General features: G+C 37.3%; 1 protein-coding gene and 1 non-coding gene across 3 annotated transcripts in view; both read right to left on the reverse strand.

The window, feature by feature from the left end:
• LARP4 (La ribonucleoprotein domain family member 4) overlaps positions 1 to 15,766 on the reverse strand; it is a 36,126-nt gene extending 20,360 nt beyond the window's left edge. The window contains exons 1-6 of one of the 2 annotated variants that reach the window (XM_015831851.1): positions 15,745 to 15,766; positions 8,137 to 8,242; positions 7,526 to 7,673; positions 4,258 to 4,413; positions 1,372 to 1,447; positions 147 to 283 (exon numbers count right to left, since the gene is read on the reverse strand). In XM_015831851.1, coding sequence (XP_015687337.1) covers positions 147 to 283; positions 1,372 to 1,447; positions 4,258 to 4,413; positions 7,526 to 7,673; positions 8,137 to 8,217 — 598 coding nt within the window. In that variant the 5' untranslated portion in view covers positions 8,218 to 8,242; positions 15,745 to 15,766. Of the gene's footprint in view, positions 1 to 146; positions 284 to 1,371; positions 1,448 to 4,257; positions 4,414 to 7,525; positions 7,674 to 8,136; positions 8,437 to 15,744 lie in introns of those variants that run through there. The other variant, XM_015831852.1, reaches the window with a different exon arrangement.
• Positions 7,127 to 7,318, reverse strand: LOC114923932. Its single transcript, XR_003810739.1, has one exon. It is a non-coding gene; the product is annotated as a small nucleolar RNA SNORD97 (small nucleolar RNA).
• Positions 15,767 to 17,439: the final 1,673 nt, after the last annotated feature.

A 17,439-nucleotide genomic window follows, 5' to 3' on the forward strand; every position in this document is an offset into this window, starting at 1 on the left:
TGGCAACATTCGTAATTTCGGGACTTTTTCATAAACACTAGGGGGCACTTATCGTGTAACTTCAAACATTCACTAAGGATTGCTCATAACTTGGGGGTTACCTGTATAGGTAAAGGTAACAAATACGTTAAATATTTTTGACATACCTCTTAGTACTTCCACAATAAGATCCATATTGGTTGTCAGTTTCTTAATTCCTTCCATATTGGCAATAGTCCATATTGGAATAAATTGATCACTATCCATCTGAGACATCAAGTAAAGATCCTTGGATAGATTCTCACTAGAAAAAAGTTAGTAAACATTTTACGGAACTTTTTAAAAAACAAATACTATTTTCTTTTCAAAAATAAAATAAAATAAAGCTACTAACCCCAGAAATAGTTTAAGTAGTTAATAATACAATCCAGCTACTTTTAAAGGATGTACTATTTTTAAACAAAATCCTAATCATATTCCCAAATTAAAGAATCACCACAGCAATATAATCTGATATTATCACTGAAAAATAGTTTCAGATTTAGGATATAGAAGTAGACGGCTGTAAACATTTCAAGTATCTCTTTGCTCCCACTTTACATCACCCAGATTGTTCCAAGCTGATTTTGGTAAGTATTTATTAATGCTTGCCAAACACTAAATTATGGATATCATTGCTGACTAGCTTGCAGCAAAATCTAGTTTTAAGAAAAAAATGGATGGAAAGGGAGTCCTTTATTTCTCTGAATCAACTATATCAGAGTATATTATCACAGCAACAAAAAGTATGCATTTTAGGTCATTAATAATGTGAAATTATGCAAATAATTTGGATCATTTGGGTCATGATATAATTATACCAATTATGTAAATTGCAATGGAATTTGGTCTGTTCCATGTGAATCTCATTACATCCCAGTCCAGCAAATTGAGGTTTTACTTTGAACATCTTTGGCAACTGTATTTAGAATTCAAGTATTCACTTATTTATCCCTAAGAAAGCATGGACAGTTATTAGAAAAATAAACTATTTCTCTATTTTATTTCAGGGTATTTTAATTGAGATGTTTTTAGCTCAATCTGACTTTGCAACTACATCTAGATCTTATTATTAGCACTGAGAGCCTCTAGAGCAGACATGTCAAACTCGTGACATCACGTGACATCGTGCGACGTATCGGAACTTTTCCCCTATTGCCGGCAATGGGGGTGGGGGTGGTTTCATGACGCGTCCGGCCCGTGGGCTGGCAGTTTGACACCCCTGCTCTAGAAACATCCGTCATTAGATTTTCAAATTAATTCCTTATAAAATGTCCACAAAGTATGCCAAGTGACTCTATTTAGCTCAAACTAAGCTCATGAATATACTAATATAATCAAAAGGCACAATACCGTGAGAAACAGAACTCTAATTGTTTCTTCAAGCATTCTTTTAAATCTTCTGTAGAAATGACAGGGTTGCCTTCACCTGAGAAAAGAATTCCAAGAATATATTGTCTAAAACCAGGAACTTCGATTCAGTTTTTATCCTTACTGACAGAAAGCAGTTGTAACTCACTTCCCCCTAGCTCCTAACACCCTTCTGAGAATATGGTGTTGAAAATTAGGGAATTCTTAAAAAGCAGAGGCTGAGTTCCCAAAGCCTCTGCTTTCTAAGAATTCCCTAATTTTACTTCCTTTCTTCTTAGAATTCTTCTAAGAATTTTCTAATTTTACTTCCTTTCTTCTTTCAGCAATGTTGGATCAAATGATATCAGTAGCCAAAAAAGTATTTTTCTTAATGGAGGACTGGTAGGACAGCAGTAGGGCAGATTTATTAAGAACACCAAATTAACAAATGGTATCAAATCCCCAATACCTGGGCTGCATTCAGTTATTTCTAACTGCATATAACAATAATAGAGTTGGAAGGGACCTTAGAGGTCATCTAGTCAGGCAGGAAACCCTATACCATTTCAGACAAATGGCTGTCTAGTCTCTTCTTAAAAACTTCAAGTGTTGGAGCATTCACAGCTTCTGGAGGCAGGTTGTTCCACTGATTAATTGTTCTGTCAGGAAATTTCTCCTTAGTTCTAGGTTGCTTCTCTCTTTGGTTAGTTTCCACCCGTTGCTTCTTGTCTTGCCTTCAGGGGCTTTGGAGAATAGCTTGACTCCCTCTTCTTTGTGGCAGCCCCTGAGATATTGGAACACTGCTATCATGTCCCCCCTCATCCTTCTCTTCATTAGACTAGACATACCCAATTCCATATAGTAATTACTGTTGCTTCTTTTTTAAACTTAACTAATTATACAACATTGGTTTGTAGTATTTATGGTGTTCTAGGTATATTTTGAACAAAGGGTATTGAAAAATTCTTTATAGGATTGCTGCTGTCAGTTAAGGTCTATAAACAACCAAATTGAATTAATGTGATAGCGATAAGAGACAATATAAAAATATTTTTACCAGAAATCTATAACCCACAAATACTTGTAATAGTCTATTTGCCTTTAGATACTAATTCAAATATTTTGAAGAAGAAAAAAACAATTATCACCTGGAAGAAAACCTTACATGCAATTTACACATAAACAATAGAATTAAACAAGCTTTCCATTTTGTTGTTACATAAGCACAAATAATGCAAAACAAGACTATGGCACAAAACTGAATTAGGACACCAAGCTATCAAAGAAGAAATAAAAAATATACATTGGGTTTAATAGTAAATGAAGCATGAAAAAAGAACAAGCCATTTGTACTGAAATTATTTTCAATCTAGTATCCTTTAAAAAACATTTAAAAGAAGAGAAGTAAAACAGGACCTTGTCTTGCCTGGGAAACTAAATTATAATTTTCAACTTTTCATTAAACCCCTTAAACATGGTGTTTAGGGTAGGGACTGAAATTTTAATACTTTAAAAAAATGTTTTGGTGTGGTTTCAAAGCTGCAATATTCTTCCTTCGTATCTCTCTTCAAAAGAAAGCAATTGAAAGAACTCTACCTCAGAATATATACAGAATACCTCCCTGAAGTGGATCCCACCTCTTCCTTGGGCAATTGATTCCATTTATCAATTGTTTTCACTATTAATACATTTTTAATATTGAATTGAAATCTACCTTCTTGTAACAAATCCTCACATAAGAGGATCACAATCTTAATCTGTGTAACATACTTTCAGGAATCTAGGCAGTACTATATGTCTAGTCTTTTCTTCTCAAGACTTAACTAATTTAGGTCCTTCCCTCTCTCCTCATAGCAATTAGAATTTAGTTCCCTAATCATCCCTGTTGCCCCTTAATTGATCCAGTTTCTCCAGAATTCCTTTATAGTACAGAACTAGGCAACTACTGCCTATTTTGGGATCTAATAAAAATAACAAAATGTAGAACTATTAAATATTATTTGGGAACTATGCTTCTCAAACTATATTCTTTTTGCAGCCATACTGCAATACACTCGGTTTGCAAACAACAACTACCATATGATCTTTTTTCATAACCGCTATTATGAATATTACCCTATACAATGTACAATGGTTTCATTTCTTAAATGAAGAAATCAGCATCTATCTCAAGTTTTATTATAAATATTGACAATCTGAGATGAGTCAAATGTTGCCCTATAGTCTTGATAGAAATAACAAAATAAATACAAATGAAGGCGAATACACATGTCCCAGGATAATGTTGCAGGATCCAATCTGGGTTGGTCACCGGGACCAGGGGCTTTGTCTTCCAAGGTTTCAGACTCTTGCTGGAGCCCCCATCCTCAGGTTTAGAAGACTAAACCTCTGGTCCTGGTGACTGACCCAGATAGGATCCTGCAAATAAATAAAAGTCCTTCTTCGAAGGTTATCTTCACATACATATAGTATTGCACGAATCTTGGTTAAATTAATAGCACTGATACCCTCGTGGATATTTTTCATGGGAATGTTGCTCTTTCTGGAGTCTCAAGAATATTTTTTCTGGTCTGTCAATTGTCTTCTGAATAACTACTAAATATAACATATAACGCCCCTTTTCCAGATTCTACCAAAATATTAAGGAATCACCATTTTAGACAACTATGCTAGGTGGATGTAGAAAAATAAACCCCTACTGCCACTATCCAAGCTCTGAGATACCAATAACCTCATGTACTATACATAACTGGTACTGAAGGTATAGTGTGTATGTACTATTCAGAACCTATGTAATATACTGCATAATTAATCAATGCATTCTGAATAACATTTTGTCGCTATTTCTAGTTTTGATCAATGTAGATTTTCACAATGTAGGTTATTTACCCGAAACATCATAGAGTGGATATCCAAGTTCCTCATGTGCTAAGACCAGACCATTAGCAGCTGATTCCTCAGCACATGAACTGTTTCTTGACAATTCACAAGATGAATACATTGCTTCATATTGTTTAGTACAATCCTCTGCAGCCTCAGTATTGCCTGAAAGAGTACAAGAGCAATCAATGGGAAATAAAGTCTGGTAGCATCCCATCCTTATATAAAAAGCTAATGCTTGAGAACCTCTTGTGAGATACCAGGCTGAGCAGAAATGGACAGCACCTGTGCTGCTATAATCCTGTCTCTTTAAGCCCTCTCCCCAGTCAGCATCGCAGCCTTGGCTATAAAAGCTGTGCTGAGAGATAGCTGGTAGTGTTGTGTGGGAGCGAAGCCCTTAGATAGAGATAATTGTCTCAAGGAATAGAAGTATTAAACTCCTAAGTGGTAGTTGGAGTAGCAGTAGTAGGAATAGTTGTAAATTGGATATAATTAAAAGAACCTGTGAGACCTCCAAAATACAAAGTCTTAAAAAACTATACTTAATTATGGAAGTATCGTGTGTGTGTGTGTGTGTGTGTGTGTGTATGCTAACTTGGATGCATCCACCAATTTTGGCTTTTCCCCCAAAATTTTTATATAAATGACAGCTTAAAAGATTGTCAAGGATATTAGACAATTAACAACTACACCTTCTCTCCCCCCCTTTTTTTACAATCTATAATCCCTTCTACCTGTCCTTCATTCTTCAGATTACAGCTGTGAAACAACTTCAAAAGCTTGTTTCAAAAAACAAGTAAAGCAAACCATGATTCAATGTGATTTATATTTAGATCAGTTTTTCTACATATATTTGGAGACAACCAAGACAAGACATGTCAACCAAAGTCTCCAAAGTACCAATGAAAACACCAAAATTTTAAGTGAGCTCCACAATCCCTTGAACATTATTAGATTGTATCTTGCCTTTATCAGTAGCTCAAAGGCAGCAAATATACCTAATATTCTTTCCTTTCTCCTGTTCCCCACAACAACAACCCTATGAGGTGGGTTGGGCCGAGAGTGACTGGCCCAAAGTCACATCCACCTGATTTTTCATGCATAAGACAGGACTAAAATCCAGAGTCTTCTGTTTTCTAGTCCAGCACTTTAACTACTACAGAGAAGTGGCTCTGCACCAACATGAACTACTATATTACATTTTTTACTCTGTGACAGGAAAAATATTAAACACAAAGGAAATAATCGTATTACACGGAAATCTTAGTTTAATGAACCAATTAGAGCAGGGATAGGCAACCTTGGCTCTTTTATGACTCGTGGACTTCAACTCCCAGAATTCCTCCACGAGTCATAAAAGAGCCAAGGTTGCCTACCCCTGAATTAGAGGGAAGAAATATTTGCTATTCATGAATGGCTGCTAAATAAGGAAGGACATTATAGTGGTGGTTTACATCTTTTGAGTGATGGCACCGCACAAAAGATAACATCTATCAATTTACATCATTTTCATGAAGGTGTCATTATACAACTCACATAAGCCACTATATACATTTAAATTTTGTCTGCATATAAAGTCTGTTGCATTGAGATCCAAAAAAAGTAGTATAGTCAATTTTAATTAATTTTAAATTTAATCAGATTAATTTTCTCTGAGTCTGCTCACTGGGACAGTCTCTTTTTAAAGAAATAATTTAAACTATAATGGAACAAAGAGATGCATTGCTAAATTATACAAATAACCACCCAGAGTCACCTTATAGGGAAAATGGACAGCATAACAAACAAAGTGAAAATGTGCAATGGCATGTGACCATTGCTCAGGAAATATAAAGTACATATGTATATTTTATATACATAAGTTATTCTTTTATAGTTTTAATGTTTTTAATAGTTTATAATGGTTTTAAGTAAAAATTATTTTATATTTGCTTTATATTGTTTTATTGGATTGTTGTAGTCACTTTCCATGAGATGGATGGCCATATAAGTTTGATTAATATTTCTATATTCTCTTCTTAGCCTAGGGGAATCAAACTCAAATTTCATTGAGGGTCACATCAGCATTGTGGTTGCCCTCGGGGTGGGGGGGAGGTGGCCGTGGCTGGGTGGGCGCAGCCGAGTGGGAGGGCGTGGCCAGGTGGACGTGGCTGTTCAAGTTGCTCATGTCAGAGGGGGCACCTGCGGGGGGCTGGGGGGGATCTACAGGTCTCCGGCAGATGGGGACAGGACAGGGGTGTGCGCTGGGCCCTGGTCCACTGGAGGACCCTCACCATCCTTCTCAGGCTGCGCCAGAGTCCCCGGGATGGCAGTCCGAGCTGCCTGGGGCCCTGGGAGACGGGGGCAGCTGCCCGGATTGTGTGCCTTCCCCCCCCACCCGTGCCTCTGCCTGCTGTTTGGTGAGCCTACCTGGCACCCGCAACACTCAGACCCACCTATGCTGCACGGGCTGCAGGATCCTGGGGTGCGCCAGCCAAGGGGCTGGCGGGCTACAGCTGCTGCTGGGCACTGCTGGCCCCTGCGTGCTCGCCGCCTCCTTTGCGCGTGCACAGGAGCGGCGCCCAGCCAGTCCGGGGCGATGGGGGCCGGTTCCTCGCTGGAACCGGGCCCATCACGGGCCACATCTGGCCTGCAGGCCTTGTGTTTGACATGTTTGCCTTAGCCTCTGATCACCTAGCAACACTTAGCCACATTAATTCACATAAATATTACAAGATACTTAAGAGTTAGTAATCTCCTACTTAGCAGCTTCTACATGTCAAATATCAAAATGAAGTTTATTCATAGTGCAAATAGCTGATGGAATCAATGGCCTGATTCCATAATAAATTATTTACTAAGTTGTTCATTATCCTAAGGAAGTAGAAAAGATTATACATGGCCCTCAGATCTCATAATCTTTTTGTTCATAGGGTCATGTGTTCACTAAGGTGCAGAAATGAGAAAAAGATCAAGACAAAAGTGAGACAAGAAAAATAAATAGAAGAAAGAGAAAGAAAAGTCAAGAGATCATTTCTGTACATTTAGCAACATGGTCCCTCTTAGCGCGATACTTGTCATCACTGGGCCACTGTACTTATAGTCCTAAGAGAATTACCCTTACTATTCAAACATCTTAACTTCTCCAAAGTTAATGCCTCATGTTAAATGCCACTAGCATCCAGTCTGTTCAAGAACAAGATTTGCTTCTTACTACTAAATTCTGGTACTAGTGTTATAATCTAGAATTCAAACTAAGAAAGGAACTAAGTAACATTTAGATACAATTAGATCTTACCTTCTGTACAATTACCCTGCACAGCTGCTGCCTCTTGCCATGATTGCTCAGTGCCATTAGTTACTGCTGCAGCTTCTGGGTTTCCCTGCATGCTTTCTTGCCATACCTTTGCATTAGGATTTAAGCTGGCACCTTTCGAGGTTACCTGCTGAGAAAACAGAAGATATGCATTAGAAAATAAAACTTCAGAAAATAACTTTGGGTTGTTTTTATTGCTCTTTGCTGTTCAATCATTCTACTCAAGCAATCTACACTGTTTAATAAACAGACAAATAAATACACTTGTAGTTTATCACTGCATGCAACTGAGTAAATTTAGATTCCATGTTATTCCTCAATCTCAAAGCTTTAGAGTATAAAAATATTGTATAGTTCTTCTAGTCATCCAACCATTTGCACATCTCAGGTTTTACTCTTGGTATGTGTGGTAAAGCCTGATTCTTCAAAGATGTTAGGGTCCCCCCCCCCCAATCTTGCTTACAGCCTCTTTTGTGAAAGCCCAAGCCTTGCACACTGAAATAACACTTTCCTGAAAAAAATCACATCCTAAAATACAACACAAGAAAAGCCTCTTTATTAAGGTAGCATAATGATACTAAACAAGCACTGACCATCTTGTCACAGAGAAGCATAAGCCAGAGAATAAGGAAGTTGAATTTCCAGAGTCTAGCCTTCTGGAGTCTCTCTAGCATCAAGGAGTAGTTTTAGTACCATCCCCTGTCCATAGAACAGAAAAAAAATAGGACATAAGGAAACAGTTTGGATGGCCATGAACATACTTTTGCTCCTATAAAAGTTCAAAAATTGTAATAGCTGTATAGTTTTGCAACTAATAAACTACCTACATAATTTGTCCTAAAATCTCTCCATCATGATATTTGAAGGAGTTATTTTGAAAAAGTAATCCATGCTTAGATTGTATTAATTTAAAATATGATACAGAAATTGAGTTTCATCTCTATTTTCCCTTAACATTTGCCCCAAAAACATTCTTAAAAAATAAAATTAATGTGTAAAGCTTTAAAACAAGACTGTTCTCAACATTAATTCCACAAAAATCAACTAACTAATTAAGGACAGCAAAAAAAAAAAAAAAACCAACCCAGAACTTAAGGAGTGCATCCTTGTTTCATAACATCATTAGTTTCCAGAAGCTCCTGTGTTTCTGACCAAACAGTGGTTTCTACATACTGTGTGATTATTATAAAACCCGATTTAATTGGCTAATGTACAAAGAAGTGCATTCCAAAGGCAGAAATTTACATAAAAATTACTGGCATGGTTTAAGTACAAAGTATAAAAGTGCTCAACTTAAGAATTCCAATATTTCTAAAAAAAAGTAGGAGTAAAATAAATCTTTGCTGAGTATTCCTCAGGCATAGAAACAAGGATTGCTTTTTTTTTTCAAGATTCACTTAGTTTATTTATTTTATTTATTTATTTATTGAATTTATATACCGCCCTATCTCCCTTACGGGATTCAGGGCGGTGAACAGACGATAATAAAAACCACAATAAATATACACAAATTTCTGTCTAAAATCAAATTAAATAACAGGCCTGCTCTAAAAATACCCCATACAAAACCCCCACTAAAACATAATCAAACTATGCCAGGCCGGCCGCACGGAATAGATGAGCCTTCAGGGCTCGGCGAAAAAGGCGCAGGTCCGCAACTGTACGTAGGTCGGGGGGTAGGTCATTCCAGAGGGCAGGAGCTGCCACAGAGAAGGCTCTCCCCCTGGGGGTCGCCAGCCGGCATTGTCTGGCCGACGGCACCCTAAGGAGGCCCTCTCTGTGGGAGCAGACTGGTCGAAGGGAGGTGTTTGGTAGGAGGCGGTCTTGCAAATTCTGGATTCTGCAACAAGACTGACATTACCCATGTATCATTCAGTATTAGAAAAAGTACATTTTAATGTAATTATAGAAATATGCAGATATAGTAAAAAGTAAAACATCCGCCTCAAGTATATTAATGTTTGGGCTATATACAGGCCAAAGGGCATTCTTAGAAAATAAAATAAAATTTTAATATATGAGCATTTAATAATGCCCAGTGGTTTATTTAGAACTGACCCAACATATCCAAAAAAAAGACAACAGCATATGCTCACACTTACAATATATTTCTCTTTTAGCAAAAAAGCAATGATTTTGAACAATTCAGTGAATCCCTACCAACAGCACTGCAAATTATCATTCTGAAATACTCTCATTGTTAAAAGAGCAATCCTAATCCAAAATCTTACAAATGGGTAAATAACGCTATGAAGGTGACTACTGTACATATTTTCAAATGACTAGTAGCTTTTTAATAGTTGGCAAGACTTTCTTATAGTACTACTTTTTGAGGGTTTGGAAAAGTTATAAGAATAAACAAACTGCTTAATTGTAAATTAAATTGATGTTTACCAACAATAATCTTTAATGAATAAACTCAAACCACAATTAAAAGCACAAAGTTTCTATATACCAATTTCCTGCTTCTTTTAGCAATCCTAAATTTTCATATATAAGATTCAGCTGAAATCTAAAGCCAACACTATAGCTTGCTTTTACAATGTGCTGATGACCCATGACTGAGCAGCCTTGAAAACAAGAAATAGTGTGGTATGTCCAAATATTCAATAGTTTGGATTAGGAACCTGTTACACAAGTCTATCATTCAGTGAAAACATTTAATATATAGCTTCTATATCAGATATATGGGCCTATATCAGACTATAATATTTTCTCCTTTTCTTTATTGTAAAAATTAAAATGAATGCAAGTAAAATTAGTAACATTCATACATCTTTTACAGTAGTAGAACATGAGAAGTATCCCCCACTCAACAAATCAAGCAGATGTGGAGACAATGTCTATCAAAAAGACTACTCTCTCAAAAGCATGATCTGTTATAATAATCCTAAAATACTATCCCTGAATCGGATATGTCAACAAGTACTGCAGGTTTTTTAAAAAATTTACATCCAATTCAGTTTACATCCAAGTAAACTTTTGGACACAACATAACAGATTCTGAATAAATACAGATAGTCCTTAATTGTGTTCACAACTGGGATTGGAAAATTGTTAAATGGCGTTAAATAGTTAAGCAACTAGATTTTATAACTCTGAAAGAAATGAACTATATTTGTAAATCACAGCAGCCAACACATAATGTGACTAATTTTGTTTTAACTTAGAATCCAGCCTCTAAAGTAGAAATGAATGTAATAAAGTAATTAAGTGTAAGTAAAGTAATTCTAGATACTTCTGGCTATGATCTGCTTAGTATTATTCAGTCAAACAGATATTTAAATTTAGAATATATTTTCAGACATGATCTGAAGACTAAGAAAAAAATTAAATGAAACCTTATTTCTATTGTCTCCATTTTGAATCCTTGTTCAAGGGTAGGAAATGCAGGGATGCTGCAATGGTAGTGTGAAAAATGGTCATAAGTCATTTTTTTCAGTCCCATTGTAACTTTGAATGGACACTAAATGAATGCCTGTAAATCAAGAGCTATCTGTACAGTAATGTTTTAGAGCTAGAATCAACTCATCTCTGCGTGTCCTTGAGGCCCACAAAAGAAGATAACAGAATGCATTATTGTAATTAATGCTTCTTGACTGCAAAGTATGAGTTTGATAAATTAAACTCAAATTTAAATACTTTAATATATTTTCCATATTTTATATAAATTAAAATGTTCGTAATCTGGTATTTTATATCAAACTCAATTACCCAATCATATTTTTAAACAAATGAAGCAAGAAGATCACACACACACATATTTTGCTTTAGTTCTAGGCAGACTTAAGTAATGCTTTATCTGACACCCACATCCCAAAAGAGACTTGACACATCACTTAGGTGATCATTATCAGCCCAGATAATCAAGAAATTCAAGTTGTTTAATATTGGTGCACCAAATTTAATTTTGAGTGGAAAAATCTATCATTCTCCTTCATACTTTCAGTTCTGGTAGTAATAAGCCACAACCTGAAAATATTCATAAGCATTTCCCAATATATCAGTCCTTAAATTATCATAAAATCAAAAGCTACATCTTAGATAAATCCTATATGCTATAAGACAAAACCATTAATAATTTATCAGTACTGGACTTAAGCTAGTTCAAATATTTTCTGAGAGCATTTATGTCAGTTACTATTTGGAGACAGTCTATCTAAATTGTATTTAGTGATCTCTCAAGATTGTTATAACAATGATCACATCTGTTTCAGGGATAAATTGCAACAAACGAAGGAAAGATATATGACAAATATTAGTGGGTTTAAAAATTAGTTAATGTTTGCTAAAGAGGATCAACTTTATTCACTCTCAGGTTAGTTATGATACATAATATTCCACTGCAGAAACCTAATGGAGTCTGGCTTCAAACGAAGCAAGAACCATTTGAACTTTCCTAGAAAAGGGGAGAGTTAAACAATCAAAATATTTTATTTAGACAATTCAGTGGCACTTCTCAGGTTGTATGGGCAAAACTCAAATCCAGCTTTGTAGGCACTAATGGATTTAAATATCTAACTTTTAACAACAGAGAATATTTTATTAAATAACTCAGTTAAACAAACTAGTTGCATCACTGACAATGAAGGGCTGACTTTTAACTCAGCAATTCAGTTAATATTTAAAGTGCAAGATTTAAAATTGCCTTCAAAGAACTATAGACAAAAGTGCATATATAGTTCTTCCATTATAACTGCCAAATATGACAAAACGTACTTATAATTAATTACCTGCTCTTCAAATCCATCGGTGTATTTTAATCAATTTGCACAAAGAATTCAAATACTCAGCAACATGAAATGTTCTTGACTTAACAGCTCTAGTAAGCTGTTTTACATTTTCTGTACAGATTTATTATTTTTCTATGGGCAGCAACTAAACAGCAAAAGAGTTTTGAATCTTTTATGATCCATCATCCTATTGTCCACAATGTCTAGCATGTTTATAAGCCAGCCACAAAAATATGAGAAACAGCATTTTTCTATTGTTCAGTATTAAAATTCAAGATGAGCTAAATCATCTACATTAATTAGACTATGCTGATGCAGCATACAGATTTTAAAAAATCTTTAGTTTTCATTCACCATCATGAGTACATTTCTTGTACCATTCCAAAAACTACTTTGAGAGATCATAAAATGCTCCCAAGTTTGAGTTAAAGAAGCATTAACAGGGTATCATCACCCTGTCACCATCTCTGTAACACTTCTTGAGCATATACAGTATTTTTTCCTGGGGCTACACAGTTACCAGGAAAAGGTAGGGTTTCTTTTAAGGTCCACATATATATATATCAACCACACCTACACTAGATCCAAACTATCTTTTCTATTAAGCACATCTTCCTTAGTAACCCAACTTTATGTCAGCAGAGGTGCCCAAGGATTGTATTTTTATAGTCTTTAATATTTTAAATCAAGAAGAGATGGCTATTTTCTCACCAGTTTTAGATTAGATGAACTAGTAAACATAGAAAGAAAAAAAAGAAAACTATAGGAAAAAACAGGAGAAAATGATCATAGTTACTAGGTAACTATAGGTACTGATCGAAGTTTTAAGATGAAGCTGTAAAATACCTGTACAGTTCGCAAAAGGCCACAAACTATATATTTGGTTCCTTCATTTCAACTAGAGAGCTGCTAGCCACAGCAGAGGAAATACAACCATGGAATTCAGGATTCAACACTAAAGTGGCCACATTAAAAGTAAAATTAATACAGAATTGTTATGAATTATCTTTGCATTACTCCTCCAATAGCAAAAACCACTGAACCAGCCAGAAAATAAAGCCAAAATTTTTTGTTGTTGTGGATTTATATTTTGTTTCTTCCTTAACAACCAAAAAGCACAGGTTCACTCTAACTGGAAGCATTTATCTCCTCTGTAACCCACAGTTTGTTTAATATTTGTATTGCACAACTCCATTATCTATAACATATAAACCAGAATTCTCAACAATGTTGTAATTCAATCTATATTATAACAAATGTTAAAGAGCCAACACAATTTTATTCAACTTTGCCAAACAAAACTTAATGACAACTCACAAACACCAACATTTAGTAGATTTAAATAATCTGATTCCAAGCTTGCATTCCTAAAAGTTTTCCTGAAAAAAGCCTTACTTATAAAAAAACATATTTATAATTGCAGTTAAGTTTCTCAGAATTGTTATGGATCTCTAAACATTAGAAATACTTTCTTTTACATGTTACAAAAACCTACAGCACCTTAGGCTGACAGTAAAAATTTAGGATTACAACTTTTCTAACAGCTGTAGTCAAAAGATCAGGATACCCATCTGCCTATGTCTATATGCCTTTCCTTGCTTTGGGAATATTTATCTTCAATCGCTTTTTTTAAAAAAAAAATAAGTTGCAAACTTTGAGAATCATCTTAACAGTAACAAATGATGAGTCATGGCACATCAGAATATAATTTCTCTATAACAACTGTAACAGCAGGATCAGTTACTCCTTCAGTTATCCCCATAAATGATTGCACATATTTCACTATAACATAGAAATATTTTATTGCTCATATTTATTCCATCTGATTTATTGTAGATGATATCTTTGTAAATCAGACTCTCATTTTATATTTTTTTATACATATGGTCCTATTTCTTGGAGTATTCACTGAGATAAGATGGAATCCTATATTCATTTACCTGGGCTATAATCCAAATAAATTCAGTGGACTGAATTCAGAGCAAGCATATTTAGATGCAGTTGACATTTTGCATACCCGGAGTATAATACGGTGTAAAGTCTTCAACCCATAAGCCTTTTCCTATATATTATTTCCCAGAATCAATCTTATGAACATTTATGAATAAAACTTCATACCTGTAATAAGCCTATTGTATAAAACAGACAACTCCAAACAAGCATTTTATTTTAAAAATGCTTTTTAACTGATTACATATTTATCTGAAACTGCTGTCTCTACTTGAACTTCACTGTAGTATAAAAACTTTTCCATATGTTGCAACTTCATTTCCAGTTAACAACTTCAAAAGGCATATACTGTGTGTGTGTGGGTGGGGGGAATTAAAAAGGTGAAACTGTGTTGCTCAGTTAAAACAAACATTATGAAGCCCCTCCTTCAGCAATTTCTTCAAATTAAAAAAAAAGTAGTTTAAACGTTCAGCCTTATAAGCCAGGTCAACACCAAGAATTTACACCACTTTCCTCTTAAAAAGCTCTGTTTATGGGCACAGTTTAAACCAGTGCCACGTTGCTAAGTTACAGCTTTATTAGCCTGACATTTCTACAATAAGAACAATACAATCTGGAATCTACTCAAAGCATTAGCCAGGCAAGGGAAAAAGAAAGCCAGCAGTCAGCTGACTATATTGTACTCCTGCCACGTGCCTGCAGTTTTCTAAAAAAAAAAAAAAGAGAGAGAGGTGGAAGTGGATGACCTCCCACGTATTATTTTTTTTTTATTTTTTTATTTAACAAGAGGCAAGATAGAAACAGGGAGGCAGGAAACGGCTTCCAAAACGTTTCTTCCTCCTCGATGCAGTGTAACCTTCACACGTGTCCGGCCATGTTCCAAGCAGCAGCAGCCATCAAGAGAACTTTTACGAAAGGTCATTGCGACGTCTTTCGTGGCCTTCTCCTCTCGGCCCAGACTCTTTTCCCCACACACACACCCGAGGAATAGGCAGAAATTACCACACATCGTCCACGAACACACAAAACTCCTCAGTACAGTCCCCTGAACTCCGCTCCCTTAGGCCTACTTCACCTTTAGGCTGCAAGCCACGCTTCCACATCCTGTCCCTTCGCCCACACGCGCAGATCCCGGCCCCGCCACAGGCCTTCCCGCGCGGCTCACGAAGCTTGACCTTGGAGGCCCACCCACTGCCCCAGCCTGTCCGATTGGCGCTTTGGTCCCGAAACCCGCTTCGCCCCATTACCCGCCCGCGGCCGCGTGATCCTCCTCCTCCTCCTCCTCCTCCCCCTATGGCGCACCATGGCGTGCAAGTGCGCCGAGCGCGTCCCCTCGTCCTCTCCAGCCTCCCTCCTTTCCGCCCGGAGACCCCCCGAGAACGCTCCCCATCGGCGCCCACGCGCGCCAAGGGGCTATTTGCTGTGTCAGCCCCATCCCCCCCCCCCACCACCAGCCGGGCGCCAAGCGGCCGAGCGCGCGCGCCGCCTGGCAAATCACGTGGCTCAATCCCTACTCACCTCCATGAAGAGCAGCATCTTCTTCCTCCAGCCTCCCCCCCCGCCAGTCTTTGACCCTCCCGACCCCGACCGAAGCCCGGCGGGCCTCCGAGGTCGTCTTCCTCCACCACTGCCGGCAACGAAAGCCTGACTGCGCGCAAGAAGAGGCGAGCTCCGCCTCCTCCGGCCTCCTTCTCCTTCCTGCCGCCTCTATCACTCCATTCACCACCAGAGCCAAGCCCCAGCAGCCGCCGCCGCCGCCGCCGCCACACGCAATCCTTCCCCCTCCCCTTCCGGGGCAATTTCCACAAACGCTTCCGGACCACGAGCTGCTCACTGACAAGCCTCGGAGAAATGACCCTCTGGTGACAAGCGACTGCGTTAGCAGCCGCGCGAGCGTGGTAGCGGCAGAATATACCATTATCTGAAAGGGGAAGGGGGTTCCTTTCTTCCACCTGCTCTTCGCAAGAACCATTCTTGGCCCGTAGGGAGCGTCGTATTGCAGGCATGTGAAAAGCACTCACAAGATATGCGAACCGCCTTATTGTACCCAGCCAACCCTGAAAACCTATCTTGTACGGTCTCTGCATTATTTTATTTGGATAAGCTCACGCCTGAGTGCTTTTAGGGACGAACAACTTTTTAATCCAGCTAAATTTTCGCAAGCGTGGGTTTTTTTTTTCTCAGACGACGTTTTTTTTTTTTTGTAGGACGACTTTGCAAAATGCTTCTTTTTACAGTATCTTCCTTCAGTCACTCCAGTATGCTAGAATTAAAGTTTTGTAGCAGCTTGAAGAGTAAGAAACCTATTATTTTAACTGCTATGTGCAACTTATTTTCGGAGGGAGGGGAGTGCTGTTAATTACATAATTATTTCAGGAAGGCACCCTTTTTCGTAAACTTCATTGCACTGAAGTTACATAACTTCGTGCCCTGAATTAAGACAAAACTGAAATCTATTCCATATTACTACTAGTATGTTACATAGTAGGTACAGAGAGGCAGGGGGACATAAGTGGAAAAAAAATCTATTTCATACAAGCAAGTATCAATTTTTTGATTCATCTTTGTCACCCAACATTTCCATGATCTTTTCATAGTACTTTTCCTGCCCACCATGTTTTCTGTTTTGATATGACAGTACAGAGCCATGCTAATGAACAAGGAACTTGGCATTTCCTCATATTATCTTAGAGGGTACATCTCCCTTTTTATTATTCACCTGTATGTTTGCTAGCAGAAAGTGTTGTAAACATCCATAGGGAGCGTCTGCTATACCAATCCAAACTTAACAAAGTAGTAGTTATTTATGAGCAAGTAATCACAGAAATCAACTCCCCAAACCATATTTTCCGTATCTAATCAAGAACCATGTCCAAAATATGTATTAGACCAGGGGCATCAAACTGCGTTACGCAGAAGTTGCGTCCACCCCAGCTCTAACAAGGGGGAAAAAGTCGCAATATGTTGTGACATGTCATGTGATGCGGCGAGTTTGACACCCCTGTATTAGATCAGGGAAGCACTAAGAGAACATCTCTGGTGACCATGAAGTTCCACGTTAATTCCATCAGGATGGGATTCAATCTGGACATTAAAATATTCAAAGATTACCACTTTGGAATTTTCCAGTGTCATCAATGACATTGTTCAGACTAACTCTGAACAATATCTTGGCATTTTTGACTAATCTCTATTGTAATGGCCAGTTCAGAC

The sequence above is a fragment of the Protobothrops mucrosquamatus genome, unplaced genomic scaffold (assembly GCF_001527695.2).
Source record: "Protobothrops mucrosquamatus isolate PMUCROS unplaced genomic scaffold, P.Mucros_1.0 scaffold_282, whole genome shotgun sequence".
Lineage (NCBI taxonomy): Eukaryota > Metazoa > Chordata > Lepidosauria > Squamata > Viperidae > Protobothrops > Protobothrops mucrosquamatus.